Genomic DNA, 15,921 nt, shown 5'->3' with positions numbered 1-15,921 from the left:
AAATATAAATGTAAAATCTAAATGTTAAATATAAATCTAAATGTTAAATATAAATCTAAATCTAAATGTAAAATCTAAATGTTAAATATAAATATAAATCTAAATGTTGAAATTAAATGTTTCGGGTGAAACTAAATATTTAACTAATATGCAAATTCAAAATGCCGCTAACCGGAAGTGCCAAAATAAAAGCTCGAGGTCAGTTTGTGTGTTTATAGCATCGTGTCAAATAAGTAACGAATAAAAACCATCTCATCCGAGGAAATTGACTCTTGGACATGGATTATCGTGATAATAACTACTTAAAATAATAATCACGTTTGAAGAAACTGTATTTGAGGAGTAGGCAAGTGTCATTTTTATGAAAAGTGCGGGACCTGTAGCAATAATAGCCAGCCACGAGGGGTCTCACTTTGACTGAATTTATGTCCTCACTCATCATGTCATCACTCTGTCATGTTCGCATGCTTAATCGCCAGCAAGAGCCTCTATTCCCGCCCGCCCCGACCAGGTACGATAACCGTTCACGTTACTGTCGTTCAAAATGTCCAACGAATCGCCGTCCTGGCGGCTATCCAAAATGTTTCAACAACGACAACAACCGCCTTCGGGCCACCACATGCCACCACACCGGTAAGTATGTTTTTCAAATCACGTAGCATTCGATTTTTTGTAAAGATTAACTTAACTAAACTGGCAAAAGAGATTTGTTACTAGCAACAAATGAACTTTATGTGTAGCACATGTGTTTCTATAAAGCGTAAAACTCACACGTTTAACGTGAGTGACGCAGTAAACCATGGTTTTATTGTGGTAGAAGTGTAGTAACCATGATTTTTTTGTGTGTATCGATTTCCACCAGCAAAGTCATGGTTTTACTACACTAACATGGTTTAACTGTGGTTTTGGAAAACCATGGTTGTCAAACCCATGGTTATTTTGTGGTTACTACGGTTTACCACAGTTGCCATGTTTTTTTCTGGTTTTAACCGTAGTAAAACCATGGTTAATTTTCGTAAGGGTAAGATTATGTGAAGATTTGCTGAGCAGCAAAGCATGATTCATTACATAATTTAGCATTAGAGCTAACGGAGGCTACTTCTCACCTTACAAATTACACTAAATTGTTGGTCAAATGGAAATCTGCCTCTGTCCTCTGTCAGGCATCTCACCTTGGCTTAACTTACCTGTTGACCTTTACTCACAAGATAAAACCATTCTCTGCTTGGCTAGAGAGAGAGAAATGCTGATGGAGGACAGCGGCAGTCATAATGATAAAGACATTTAATTTCATGTGAATAAGGTACCAGAGTAAGAGTGCATACTGTAAAAAAGCATAACATGTATCTCTCTTTGTTTCCGTTACCAATCTCAACCATGACCTTTGACTGCTGAGCATGTAAACATTAAAAACACATGAAATATAATGTTGCTAATATTTTGCTAATGTCTCTTCAGGTTCCCACCACTTACAATTACACACCGGGGCCAGCCACACCCACCACCTCCACTGGGACATCATACCGCTCTGTATATTTGCATATTCATGTAACCTAGCTGGCTGTTTGTTGTTGTTGTTTTTATTTGTGTGGTGTTTCAGGATTAATTCCAATCATGATTTTTTACACTATTTTACACAACACCAGTGTTTTGATTTAATAAATTGCTTATTGACAAAAAAAGTTTAATGAACCACCATCAGTTAGTTGGTTTGCATCTACAGTTTGCATTCACAATTAACGAAAACGAATTGCTCTCTTGTAATGCACAAGTGTCTCTGTTTTCATTGATTTCAGGTTCCCTTTCCATCAGTTCATCAAAGGACTGCTACACACTCACGTTTTGTCAGAAAAAACAAAGCCTGCAAACACTATACAAAAGATGTTGTGTGCTTGCCTTTTTCGTCAGCATCAACATTCCGCATTCCAAGGGGAGACTCGAGAGCAAATTTAGCACGCGATGGCCTTATTGGGAAGATCTCCTTTACATCTGACTGGTCTGAAGCACAACTTAAAGAAGAAATGACTGCCATTTTCAGAAGAACGTTTGCATTGTCTATGGGCCAGTCTTTCCCATTCGAGTATTTGAGTACAGTCAAGGGATGCAAAAGACTAATGAAACCAAATGTCTCAAGCAGTTTTCTGTGGGGTGGAAAAGAAGTTGCCTCGATTAGTTCAGCCACTTGTCTCTATATAATGGCATCAATAAGCAAACCTGTACAGGTAAACAGTTTACATGACAGTACAGGGTTTCAGTTATGGGCAGCATTTCAATGTGTTAGAAGTAAAAATATTTATGTTGCTTATTTTGCTTCTTTACATAAATAACATCTAATTTTTTTTAGGTTAACTCAGTGTTAAATACTTAACTACCACTTGCTTGATGTATTATTTATCACTTTTTTTTCTCCAGGAGGAACCTGAGGAACTCTCCGATAGTGACTTTGAAAGTCCTGTGGGCTCGAGAAAGAGAGGTGGGTTTGAGAATTTGAAATGTTGTTTAGCAACAGGTTGTAGTCACAGTCAAAAGTTATTTTTTTCACAGCAATGCAATGGGTTTATCATTCATTTATAACATTTTTTATCTGTTCTAATTCTGCTCATTCCAAAATTCAGATATGGGTAATTAATTAAAAATGTTAAGTACTTTGCTTCCAGTTTCTTGTGTGTGTATGTATGTATGTATGTATGTATATGTGGGTGTGTGTGTGTGTGTGTGTGTGTGTGTGTGTGTGTGTGTGTGTGTGTATTCCCTTCTTTTGTCCATAACATGTCATTTAGTTCATACAGTGTCACCTTCCACAAGTGAAAGTGAGCTCAACAGTCAAGGCAGTGAAAATGAGAGACTGCAAGAAAGTCCATCACATCAAAGAAGTAGGTTAAAGCAGATGTTTATATTATATTTTCTATAGGCTGTATGATAACTCTGTTCAAACCCCGGTTCAGCCCTGGTCCTTTCTGTGTTGAGTTTGCATGTTCTCCCGTGTTTGTGTGGGTTTCCTGCACCATCAAAAACGCGCACATTTAGATTAATTATCCACTCAGTGCCCTTGACCGAGGCACTGGCTAAGAATCTGGAGTTGGTTCAAGGGCGCTGTGCTATGGTTGCCCCTGCTCCTGGGATGGGTTAAATGCAGAGGACAAGTTTCACTTTACTACATTGTTTGTGTGATTAATAGGGATGTGACGAGACACTTAATCCACGAGACGAGACACGAGATTGGGTTCACAAGAACAATCTATCATAGCTCTTAAATGTATTTAGTGTGGGGAACTGTTTTTGTTTTGACACTGTAAAATATAGAAGCTATCCACACCTCAACAGTTAGTGACTATTCAATGATTTTAGTAAATGGGTGTGTTCAGGTCAAGAGGGCAGTCATTTTAATGTTAGATTTTTGTGGCAGGGCCCTTTAGTGTACTGTAATTGAACTGTGTGCCAACCAACCCTTGGCCCAACCAGCCCTGCTCTCTCTGAATTTGATATTTTTTGGTAATCAAAAAAGACCCAAGTGAACAATAGCCTTTAAAATTACATAATAATGAAGATGCAATAATAATTTGGTTCAAATTAAGTATCAAAACCAAGTTACATTAAACAACATTATATTTGTAGCCTATGTAATAAACCTGCATTATGTATTATAACAAATGCCTGCAGGGGGCAATAGTGTACTCGTCTCGCGGATGCTATCTTCACTTTCACTTTAGATGGAAAACATTCATTTTTAGCCAAACAATGTTTAAATCCATTTGAATCTTTAATATTTGTCCAATTCTTTACAATAGAAATGATACAGCCACTGTCCTTCTTGAGCAAGAACATAGTGTTACGAACCCCTCAAAGTTGCTCGTAAGGGTAGTGGGGTTCACGCAACATAAAAAAGGACACGTGAGTCAAAGCACCATTTAAATATTTATTAAATGCCGTTGCACTCACGTGCCACGGGCAACTACTTGTAAGGGTTGCGGACGAAAGACTTTCACACACAATTTGACAAAAACCAAAAACATAGAACAGCCAAAAATTAAATAAATACACAGTTTTTCAGCGTCAGCGAAATCTCAGGACGCACACGGAGCTCTTGTCAAAGCAGCGGGACCAATAAAGCTTCCCCTCAAGTGTGCGCCACGCTCACGTAGAGCTAAAGACAGTGGCAGTGGCGACCGGGTGACTGGAGTTCAGATGGAAACAGCATAGGGAACTCAGCCTTCTCACGCAGTCACCCTCTCCTTTTATCTCCACCCCAAACTTCATCATGAGCTGCAGGTGCACGAGGGCGGAGCTTCTCCTCGGTAAAAGGATAAACCAAATCAATACAACATACCACACAAAATAATAATAAATACAAAACACGGCCGTAACAATGCAGACATTCATGTGAACTCTGTGTGAGGGTTTAATCTGCTGAGACACTTCTGACACTGATGAACAGAAAAACACACCTCAGATTTTATACCAGTTCCCAAACGAACATTATTGGAAACCTAAATAAAAAAGCACATGCAGTAAAAGAAAGAATATAATGCATGCACTGTAAAAGGTTCAAACAGAAAGCTGCATCTTCCAGAGGTCGCATATGCAGGCTACATACATCATCAAGGTTTATTTCAGTTAACTGAGCATTACATTTGCAAGTCATATGCATATTACAACAATTTGCAATTAACTTAATAATTAGTAAACTTTATAATTGTTAATAGTCTCTAATAAGACTCTCATGCGACCTCAGAAGGATACAGTCTTTTATTTGAGAAATGGCAGCATTTCACCTCCACGTCGCACCAGATCTCGTCACACCTCTAGTGATTAATAAGTATACCGTCGCTGCCCGATGAAACTCACGTATGTCCAAAACGGTTACTTTTCAGGAAGTGAAAAAACACCGTATATCAAAAGCAGTTGAATGTAGCGTTGTCATACTTGGTACGGCATCTTTACATGTAACCATATTCTTGCCAGTGTAAAGATATAATCCACATTTGACCAAAATTGAGTTTAAATGGACATACGTGCATATTTTACAGTAACTGTGATCGATACGCGTTCTTCCGATCATTAATTAGAATGGCCAAGTCGCGTTTCGTATTGACAGATGAATACGCTCAGTTTATTAAATAGCCTACGTCTTAATATTAAATAAACTAAGCGTATTTAACTAAGTATAAATTTATTAAATGTCTCTTGCAAACTATGAAGGGACAATGAATCAATACACTGACATGGTAATGCTAGACAGCAGGGGCGTCAGTTTGTGTAGAAAAGTTGTGGGGACAAAAGATCTGATAAAAACATTACTGCAGGACGGGAAAAATATTGAATAACGCGCATCAAAAATGGGCATAGTGTAGGCTAGTCAACAACAAGAAAATACTCAGCATAAAACCTTCAACAATGTCGACATGTAACAGTCCCTGCAACACCAGCTCAACCGAACAGTGCAGCACCATACCGTAGAAAACAGCAGTGCTTTTAGTCAATGATTGCAATGAATTTCATTTCATATGTACAAGAAAACACACCATAAGCATACAACACAACATATGTGAAACTAGACCACAAAACCAGTCTTAAGCATCGCTTGATTTTTCAGAACATTTTAACCAAATGCTTTCAAAAAGCGGTGGGATGTCCCCAGCGTAAATAACACCAATGCTAGACAGATACTTTGTTTGCACAGTCCTACCGTAATTAAGTCACTCCTAGATGTTCGTCTGGCATCCGGGGGAAACGTTTACCTCGATGAAGGAAAGTCATTGTCATGTTTATTCGGCTATATCCAGTGCTGAGCTTCGATGAAACTTTACGAGACCTGCGAGATGCTTCACAGGCAGAAGATATGCGGCGTGATTGACAGCTTTGACACCAAATAGATATACGTGAAAATCAGATGACATGATTTCACAACTTTTCATTGGCCATTTAGGTATGTGACGCATACTGTATACGGAAATGAACCTGGACATTCAATCTGTCGAAAAATCTAAAAATCGTCAAAATGGACAAACGCGAGTTTCATCGGACAGCGACGATACCCTTGACCTTGACAACTCAGTAATTACTGCTTTTTACTGCAAAAGTTAAGTTCACACGTTTTTAGGATTGAAGCCCTGATTTTCAGCTTAGCTGAGAGCAATTAACGAACTTTAACAAACAGTAATGTAATGTGTGATTCCAGTCTTCCGGCTTGTGTTCAATCCAAACAGTTGTATAAACAGGATATATTTTTTATTTGTTTTATAAAATGAACGATCGTTTCGCTAGATTAGCCCCTCATCCTCAACTTTGAAGTGCTTTAACTTCAATCTGCACAATCCAAGACTTTTGAAACTTCATTGATTTGGACTTGAAAAACTATGGTAACCATTTGAGCCCATTCTGTGAAGAAAAACCCAGAAACGTTTTCCTCAAAAAACTTAATTTCTCTTCCACTGAGAAAAGAAAGACATGGATCTTGGATGGCATTGTGGTGTGTGAATTATTAGGAATTTTTCATTTTGAGGTGAACTAATCCTTTAAGACTTTGAAAGTCGTGTAGTGTGACCAAAGCTTAACAAAAGCCAACCTGACAGAATTTAGGCATCAGTTCTTTTATTTAATTTTTATGGTCAGCCTCAAATGGATCACTGTAAGCAACCTGTATACTGTAGTTGGATTGGATGTCTTAATTCTTTTAGGCTGCCTTTTCAATTTCTTTTAAAGAAAAAACAATTAAAAATGGAATTATGGTTAAGTTAGATAAAATGAGATTAACATCATTACAAAAATATTTCCTTTTAACCTCCTTTTCTTTATGCAGTGCTGAGTACAGTGCCTTCATCACAGAGGGAAAGTGAGGCCAGAAGGCAGGAGACAGAGAGCAGCACTCAAGAAACTGAAAGTCAGGGCCAGGCAGAGGACCTGAGACAAGTGTTTCCTTATAATGTGGCAGACTTTGTGTAATATATTGTTTAGGCTTCATAGAAATACAGCAGTGTAGATGTTGGTCCGTTTACATTATGAACCATTATGATAAAAGTCTTGCTCTCTCTATCTCTCTTTCGCTCTCTATCTCTCTTTCGCTCACTCTTGCTCTCTTTCGCTCACTCTTGCTCTCTTTCTTCGCTCTCTCTCTCTCTATCTCTCGCTCTGTCTATCTCTCGCTTTCTCTCTATCTCTCCCTCTCTCTATTTCTCTCTCTCTTTCTCTCTGCTGAATTTTTTGCTGTCCCTGCTGTCCATTTGCTCAGCCCTGTTTTTCTGGAGGAAGATGAGGCTCTTGAAGAGGCTATTCAGCGTAGTCTACTAGAAGAGTTTGATGGACCTGCTGTTAATACTTTAAAGTAAGCATTACAAGTAATTTTTTATTACAATAAATATCTTGTTTACACCAGTGTAAACATTGCAAACAACATTGAACAGTTATGTCATTGTGCACTGAAGGTGATAGTGGAGTAAATGCACAGATAGTCAAAGGTCTATTTATCTTTGTCATTTTTAATATAGGTCATCTGAAATGCTGAGCAAAGAAGAAATTGCAGGTCTTCTACAAGCTCATAGTGAGAGAGTTATTACATCGGGAACAAGACAGATCTATATCAGCCGAGCCAATGTTTGGACCACAGCCTTACGTGTGTTTAAGAGACACAGTTTTGCAGAAAGCTGTGACAAGCTCTATGTCACATTTACAAGCGATGAACATGATGCTGTGGAAGATGCTGCTGACCTTGGGGGTCCCAGACGAGAGTTTTTCCGCTTACTGGTGAAGGCTATCTTCCAGGACAGTGGAGCTTTTGAAGGTTTTTTATTAAAATATATATATATATATATATATATATATATATAATTATTTATTTAGCTACCTGACCACAAATATTGTTTTGTAAATGCCAGAGAAAATAATACAGAATGTGCTGCTTATCTTATTTAATATTTCAGGCACACCAAATGGATGCACACCAAGACTGAACATGCTCCACTTGCAAAACGGAGTGTATCGAACCATTGGCAGGATGATGTCTACAATAATAGTGCAAGGGGGTGAAACACCTGCATTCCTGTCTCCAAGTGTAGTGGACTACATTGTGTTTGGGGACATCCTTCAAGTTCATGTGTCACCTGATGATATAGGTGACCCTGATTTAAGGGAGAACCTCAATAAGGTAATGCACAATGTTATGATCTGAAGACTATTGTAGTAAGCCTTTGTACTACTGTGGAATATTCAAAAAAGCTGTTACTTTTATTTTGGTGGAATGCATTATCAAAATAATTTTGATTTCATATTACCAAACAAATAACTAAAAATGCAAACTTTTCTTGTCATAGGTAACTATTAAGGGAAAAGCACAGTCTACATAGTACTTCTGTAAATGTGGTTGGTTAAATGCAGTAATTTGAAAAAATAACATTTCATCTGTAATATTTAGGTTCAAGATGCAACCTTGCAGGATGATTTGGAGAAGGCAGTCAGCTGTTGTGACTCATGGCGATATCAAGTAGAGGGGCTTCCACTCGTAGTCACCATGGCCAACAGAGATGTGTTTGTGAAAAATGCAGTTTTATACCATACTGTTGTGCAACGGCAGAGCTGTCTTGATCAACTCATTGATGGCTTGTCCCACTATGGAGTAAGATTTACCTCACAGTTCTGTATCGTCTTTGATTATCTTTATGGCCTTTCATTAATGGTGTTGAATTCCCTCCAGGTTTTATCACTCCTGAGAGAGAACCCCAGCTTGCGTGTGCTACTTGACATACCAGCAGAGGACAAATGTCAAGAAGCTGATTATGTAGCTGGTATTCTCAAACCAAGCTACTCCGTACTGGGGAGCAACAGAAGAGCTAAGGAGGAGTTGATAGTGATCAAATTTAGGGAGTTTCTCCAATGTGTTGAAAGTAAGTACCATCAGTTTCTAAAAGTAAATGCCTAATTTTACGCAAAATCCAATATCCGTCGTGTTATTCTGTCATCTTTTTTCCCAAAACGTAATAAACGCCACTTCCCCTTTTCTACAGAATGTAATAAATCCGCTCCACAAATTACAGCGCACCATTCCACACATTGTAAACAAATAATGGTGGCGCGTTGAGTACACGGAATCCTAGTTTTCCTCATCTACTTTGTACTTTGTGATTAACAAACAAACAAACCAAAATAATACCTTAATGGCATTGCTAAACCGGTTGTGGTTTTCTGTGGAGGGGAAGAAATGTAAGCCATCAACATCCAAGTGCCTCTCACGTAAAGTATTAGGAGACGAAAAATGCCGGTTGCTTGTTCGCCCGACAGCATCAAGGTCTCTCATGCTAACACATTGACCCCAGGGGATCTTATAAAAACTTTTATTTTACGCAAAGCCAACGAAAATCGAGCAGGACCAAACATTTTACAGCTGATGGCTGGCAAAAAAGTTAAACGACGACATCCCAAGCAAGCAATGAGTGTTCTTAATATGAAAAAGTGTTTTTGTTAATGTCATCAATGTTTATTTAAACGTTTAAATCAGTTGTAAATGAAAAACTAAATGAATGTAACATGGCAAAGATGAATGAACATTTATATATTGTTATATTGATGGATTTATTGCAGTTTGTGGAAAAAATAAGTTTATAATAAATCTTTGAAAATCAAATTATGGATTTGAATTTTTTTATGTTTGTATAACCTAAAGATGCTATGTGAAAGTTTGTAACAGAAAATAGTGGTTTTCATCATGTCACTTTCTTGTTATAGAAAACACGTTTTTACCGAAATTAGTCAAAATGAATTTATTGCATTTTGGAACCAAACTCATTATTTGTAATTCAGTATATTATACAACCAGACAAATCCAGGAAACGTACAAATTTATTTTATTTCTTACAACCCATGAAGCTGTGCCTATCTAATGTTTATGTACCACAAACAAGAATAGAGATGTTATCTGATTGCTTTTCAGAATAAAATTTTCACCAAAATACCTATACAGTAATCTATTAGTCACTCATTCATTTATTGAGTCAGGCTTTCTTAAAGGGATACCCCAAAAATGAAAATTCTGTCAACATTTAAAATGGAAAAATTATATAAAAATGGAAGTAAATGGGGTCCACGAACAGTTTGGTTACAAACATTTCTCAAAATATCTTGCTCTGTGTTCATTAGACCAAAGAAATTTATATAGGTCTGTAACAACATGAGAATGAGTATATGATGACAGAATTTTCGTTTTTGGGTTAACTATCCCTTTAAACCTGAGTATTTTACTGTCTCAAGTCAACAATTGTTTCCCTTTGCTTTTAGATAAAGAGCTGAGAGACACATATGGGGACAGGACTCTAACCAGCAGTGAGGAGGCATTCCTGAAGACTTTGAGACCTGGTCACATCCTGGCATTTGCTACAGGGAGCAGCAAATTCCCAGCCATTGGCTTTCATCCATCTCCTAAATTAATGTTTATTCATGATGAAAAAAAACATCTTCCCATTGCGCACACTTGTGCAAATGAGCTTCACCTTTTTGTAAACACAAAAACAATGGCTGATGATGATGAATTTAACTACTGCTTCCTAGTAGCACTAATGAATGGATCTTTATTCAGCACCATTTAAACAAACAGTTAATTTGTTAAAGAACCCCTGCAGTGTAATACACCGTTTAGTGCAGGGCTCCACATGTTTGTTCATAAAGGACATAGTTTGTCCATGTTATAAAGCAATGGTTTTAATTGCAGTACACAAGAAATCTAAAAAATAAATACTTAAGCTTGTGTTGTTCCATCTTGCTCCACACTTCGCCCTGTTTTCTTACAATGTTTTTTTACCTCTGTGAGGACTATCTGACCCTTTTTTATACTGTAAGATTTTGTACTGTATGATTGGAAAGATATGGAATCAATCATCGCAGTAATAATAAATTTCAAATGCAGTTTCTTTAACCTTGTGATGTGTGTGGTTTTTTTAACAATGATTGTTGATGAATTTAATTAACAGTTTTTTTTTAATGAAACAGTAGTGAAGGAATAAACTATGTACATTTACTTAAAATAATTCCATAGAAATTTGAAGTACTTTTCAGATTACAATTTTTAATTCCCCTCCTCACCATCGAAAGCCTGGCATATTTAGATTTATTGCTGTTGAATGTTTTGTGATAAACTGAAGATTGTATTTGTTCATATGTTGAAAAAATTCACACTCCTCAAACAATCACTTTACAAAACCTTTTGGATTAGCTGCAGAATGCAAGAAAATCTTACCTTATGAACAGCCATCTTCTCAGAGATACATAATAATAATACAATAGTTATGTATGTAATATATAAGATATTATAAAACACTGACATGTATTGTTTTACTTCATTGAGTACTTTTACTTTGCATATTTAGGTACTTTAAAAAACAGGAACAATGTAGTGGAAATCAGTTATGTATCAATACTGTCTGTAGACAATCTGTAGAGCCCTAAAAAGTATTTTACTGTTCTTTCACATAACATGAGTCATCTTGTTTTTATCCACACTCCCATTGCTTTTGACTTGACAGAAAACTAACAGATGCAAAAGTGCGTCTGTAGCCTTTTTAACACTGACATCAAGTATGTGCCGTCATGTAATTTTCAAACATCTATATGCTGGCAAGAGGTTTTAAATCTTGTAGTTCAAGAAGCACAACAAAACATCAATATTTGTGTTGTGTACTTTTGAATGTACAAAAAGGCTAGTGTTACCTAGTTGTCCATGTTATGAGTAGTCACGCATTTACGAGTTTATCAAAAATAAACTGTTGTGTTCTCTGAAACAATGTTTTGCCATTGTTGTTGTCATTTTGAAGAGGGTTAAAGGCATCATTCAGTTCTTGCAAATCCCTATCATTCAATGGGGAAAATCCTCTTTGATAGTTTGGTGAGGAACAAAAAACTACCCCTGCTGTTGAGAGTTCTGGGTTGTGAAAATGAGGCAAATCATTGTCCAGAGTAAAAAGCTGAACTGGTGTTCTATTTCCTTCAGATGATATAGAGTGATTGTTAAATCCAGCTTTGAATTCCTCCAAAGTGCGGTTGATTCGGGGTAGAAAGACATAATGGAGACAAAATAGGTCTGTTGCATTGTCAATGTCTAGGATACCCAGGGATTCCAGTTCATAAAAAATGGGTGCATAAACATGGCTGCAGTTTTTGTTCAAGTCTCGATTAAAACGCTCTATCCTCTGGTTGTGTACAGAACTTCCTGTTAATACAGAGCCTTCCCCCCTGCTCGCATGCATGTCCTCCCAAATTTGAACGTTTTCTCCTCCGTGATCAGTCCTGATGTGCAGTGGTCTGCCAAACTGTCCAACAGCTGCAGTAAAGAGGTCTTTAACAGTTTCAGCACGATTATTGTTGGAGCAGTGAAGAAACATCAACATCCTACTGTAGCCGTCTATGGCACCATGAACAACTAATTTCCACCTAATCAACTTATGATTTCCATCTACATGCCATATGAAATTTGGATGGGGGACAGAGTATACTCGCCGAGCTATTGCTGTTCTTCTCCTGGCTAGGACACCAATTGGGTCCATTCTTCGCAGTGAATCTCTTACACGTTGTCTTTGAACCACAATGTTTTTGGAGCGGAGATGCCCCATAAGCATCACTTCTCCAACATTTGGGTGTTCAGTTTTTATGTGTGACACTTCAAGATCCAACTGTTGATCACTGATGCTCTTAAATTTTGATGTTGGGATATTATGGTCTTGCAGTAACTTGTAGAAAGTTGGCCTTGAGATTGAAAGAATAGATGCCGCTTCTGTAAAGGTGGTTTTCAGTGAAAGAACATGTTCAAGCTCCTCTTTGGAAATCTGATGTCTTCCTTGGTAGTCATTCTAGAACACACCAAAGAAAATGACATTTGGAATGTAGCTATAACAAAAAGGGTTATTCAAGAGAGAATTATAGACATTATAACAGATGAGCATTCACATCCACTTATTATCTTTCTGACTAAAGAAAAATATAGATTGTACTATATACATTTATTTAAGGAATGTTTAAATAAAATGGACAATCAAAAGATGAGAAGTTACTGAGTGGTAAATGAGAAATAAATCAAACAAATATGAACATGATTATTAATGAGTACTTACTGACAGACAGGTCACTGGAGCGAAGTCTGTTGCTGGTAAAGGTGTGGTAACGCTGGTGCTAGAGCCCTGAGGGGTTTTAAAATATAAACAAAATACCAAAGACGTTATCTTGTCACATGTTAGTGTTGTGTAAAATAGTGTAAAAAATCATGATTGGAATTAATCCTGAAACACCACACAAATAAAAACAACAACAACAAACAGCCAGCTAGGTTACATGAATATGCAAATATACAGAGCGGTATGATGTCCCAGTGGAGGTGGTGGGTGTGGCTGGCCCCGGTGTGTAATTGTAAGTGGTGGGAACCTGAAGAGACATTAGCAAAATATTAGCAACATTATATTTCATGTGTTTTTAATGTTTACATGCTCAGCAGTCAAAGGTCATGGTTGAGATTGGTAACGGAAACAAAGAGAGACACATGTTATGCTTTTTTACAGTATGCACTCTTACTCTGGTACCCTATTCACATGAAACCAAATGTCTTTATCATTATGACTGCCGCTGTCCTCCATCAGCATTTCTCTCTCTCTAGCCAAGCAGAGAATGGTTGTATCTTGTGAGTAAAGGTCAACAGGTAAGTTAAGCCAAGGTGAGATGCCTGACAGAGGACAGAGGCAGATTTCCATTTGACCAACAATTTAGTGTAATTTGTAAGGTGAGAAGTAGCCTCCGTTAGCCGTAATGCTAAATTATATAATTTATCATGCTTGCTGCTCAGCAAATCTTCACATAATCTTACCCTTACGAAAATTAACCATGGTTTTACTACAGTTTAAAAAAACATTACTGTGGTAAAACCGTAGTAACCACAAAATAACCATGGGTTTGACAACCATGGTTTTCCAAAACCACAGTTAAACCATGTTAGTGTAGTAAAACCATGATTTTGCTGGTGGAAATCGATACACACAAAAAAAATCATGGTTACTACACTTTTACCACAATAAAACCATGGTTTACTGCGTCACTCACGTTAAACGTGTGAGTTTTATGTTTATAGAAAGACATGTGCTACACATAAAGTTCATTTGTTGCTAGTAGCAAATCTCTATTGCTAGTTTAGTTAAGTTAATCTTTACAAAAAATCGAATGCTACGTGATTTAAAAAACATACTTACCGGTGTGGTGGCATGTGGTGGCCCGGAGGCGGTTGTTGTCGTTGTTGAAACATTTTGGATAGCCGCCAGGACGGCTCTGCCGATGCTCTCAACTAAAGCGGATTCGTTGGACATTTTGAACGACAGTAACGTTAACGGTTACCGTACCTGGTCGGGGCGGGCGGGGATACAGGCTCTTGCTGGCGATTAAGCATGCGAACATGACAGAGTGATGACATGATGAGTGAGGACATAAATTCAGTCAAAGTGAGACCCCTCGTGGCTGGCTATTATTGCTACAGGTCCCGCACTTTTCATAAAAATGACACTTGCCTACTCCTCAAATACAGTTTCTTCAAACGTGATTATTATTTTAAGTAGTTATTATCACGATAATCCATGTCCAAGAGTCAATTTCCTCGGATGAGATGGTTTTTATTCGTTACTTATTTGACACGATGCTATAAACACACAAACTGACCTCGAGCTTTTATTTTGGCACTTCCGGTTAGCGGCATTTTGAATTTGCATATTAGTTAAATATTTAGTTTCACCCGAAACATTTAATTTCAACATTTAGATTTATATTTATATTTAACATTTAGATTTTACATTTAGATTTAGATTTATATTTAACATTTAGATTTATATTTAACATTAATATTTTTCATTTATATTTAACATTTAGATTTAACATTTAGATTTAGATTTAACATTTAGATTTTACATTTATATTAAGATTTTGATTTAGCATTTAGATTTATATTTAACATTTAGATTTAGATTTAACATTTAGACTTTACATTTATATTTAGATTTAACATTTAACATTTAGATGTAACATTTAATATTTACATTTAACTATTTAAAATATCTCTAAGTTGACAAATAATTTTGTAAATGTGCTAAAAAGTGAAAGTCAAAAATTAATACCAGTTTTTTAAAACATTGTTTGAAGCTAAATGTGACAAAATGTTGCTGATATTTTGAGTATGCGCCACTTTACAATTGGCACCCCATATGTGTGCCTTATTATTATTACAATAGGCAACCAAAGATTTTACTAAAAGGGCATAAATTTGTTTACAAGAACATAAAAATCCTCATAGATGTAGTCACTTATTTTTACTCTCAAAATGCACCACATTGTTGTATTTACCTTTAAATGCACAAAATGATTTTGTTCAGTCTGAAGCAGTGGCAAGGCTACATAATGGTCAGGGTGGCACTTGCCCACGCAGATTGACGATTGGCCACTCAGATCGATCAACTTTGAGCCCAAATTATATTTCAACTGTATTTCATTTTGTGTGTGTGTGTGTGTGTGTGTGTGTGTGTGTGTGTGTGTGTGTGTGTGTGTGTGTGCGTGTGTGTGTGTGTGTCGCCACGTCATGGTAGGTGTGCCGTATATTTTCCTGCTTTTTTGTCCTTTGCCAATCACACCTATGAGCTATAGTGAGCAACGTACATGATCTGAACACTTTTACTATATACAACAACAAAAAAGCATACCTAACGTTACTTAACAGCACAACACTGCTCATTTGAAGCTCCGACCCTACTTTCTTTTTAATCCATTTCGAATGTCCATGGTGAAATTAGTTAATGCAATATAATACCCTGAAATTATTAAATGTTCGTACTTCGTGTTTGCTTTCCGTAGTGCAAATAATTTTTACATAATGGTGGGGGACAGTGTTTGCAAATGGTTTCTAGCGCAAAAACTGTCCAAACG

At 36.9% G+C, this 15,921-nt stretch overlaps 2 protein-coding genes across 2 annotated transcripts; one reads left to right on the top strand and one right to left on the bottom strand.

Annotated features, from left to right (window-relative positions):
* The first annotated feature begins 484 nt into the window (after positions 1-484).
* LOC129428167 (G2/M phase-specific E3 ubiquitin-protein ligase-like) lies at positions 485-10,897 on the top strand. The gene is made up of 12 exons (XM_055185101.2): positions 485-633; positions 1,459-1,530; positions 1,797-2,222; positions 2,413-2,473; positions 2,781-2,873; positions 6,800-6,938; positions 7,229-7,321; positions 7,485-7,777; positions 7,917-8,140; positions 8,408-8,608; positions 8,687-8,876; positions 10,264-10,897. Exons 3-12 carry the CDS (start codon positions 2,022-2,024, stop codon positions 10,569-10,571), a joined length of 1,803 nt encoding a protein of 600 aa, XP_055041076.2. The 5' UTR covers positions 485-633; positions 1,459-1,530; positions 1,797-2,021; the 3' UTR covers positions 10,572-10,897.
* Positions 10,898-11,306: 409 nt separating this feature from the next.
* On the bottom strand, positions 11,307-14,860 carry LOC129418103 (uncharacterized). Its single transcript, XM_073867538.1, has 4 exons — positions 14,208-14,860; positions 13,321-13,392; positions 13,086-13,151; positions 11,307-12,824 (listed from the first exon to the last, which is right to left on the bottom strand). The coding sequence occupies exons 1-4, from the start codon at positions 14,319-14,321 to the stop codon at positions 11,712-11,714; spliced, it is 1,365 nt and encodes a 454-aa protein (XP_073723639.1). The 5' UTR covers positions 14,322-14,860; the 3' UTR covers positions 11,307-11,711.
* Between the last annotated feature and the right edge of the window lie 1,061 nt (positions 14,861-15,921).

The sequence above is a fragment of the Misgurnus anguillicaudatus genome, chromosome 5, assembly GCF_027580225.2.
Source record: "Misgurnus anguillicaudatus chromosome 5, ASM2758022v2, whole genome shotgun sequence".
Lineage (NCBI taxonomy): Eukaryota > Metazoa > Chordata > Actinopteri > Cypriniformes > Cobitidae > Misgurnus > Misgurnus anguillicaudatus.
The sequence above is the reverse complement of the archived record's forward strand: the minus strand, read 5'-3'. Positions and strand labels throughout refer to the sequence as shown.

What these genes read in the sequence shown, in the direction of transcription:
- LOC129428167 (XM_055185101.2), top strand. Translation starts at nt 2,022, where the DNA reads ATGACTGCCATTTTCAGAAGAACGTTTGCATTGTCTATGGGCCAGTCT. An exon ending in CAATAAGCAAACCTGTACAG is followed by an intron (nt 2,223 to 2,412) that starts GTAAACAGTTTA and finishes TTTTTTCTCCAG; the next exon opens with GAGGAACCTGAGGAACTCTC. An exon ending in AAGTCCATCACATCAAAGAA is followed by an intron (nt 2,874 to 6,799) that starts GTAGGTTAAAGC and finishes TTCTTTATGCAG; the next exon opens with TGCTGAGTACAGTGCCTTCA.
- LOC129418103 (XM_073867538.1), bottom strand. Translation starts at nt 14,321, where the DNA reads ATGTCCAACGAATCCGCTTTAGTTGAGAGCATCGGCAGAGCCGTCCTG. An exon ending in CACCACATGCCACCACACCG is followed by an intron (nt 13,393 to 14,207) that starts GTAAGTATGTTT and finishes ATGTCTCTTCAG; the next exon opens with GTTCCCACCACTTACAATTA. An exon ending in CTGGGACATCATACCGCTCT is followed by an intron (nt 13,152 to 13,320) that starts GTATATTTGCAT and finishes AAAACCCCTCAG; the next exon opens with GGCTCTAGCACCAGCGTTAC.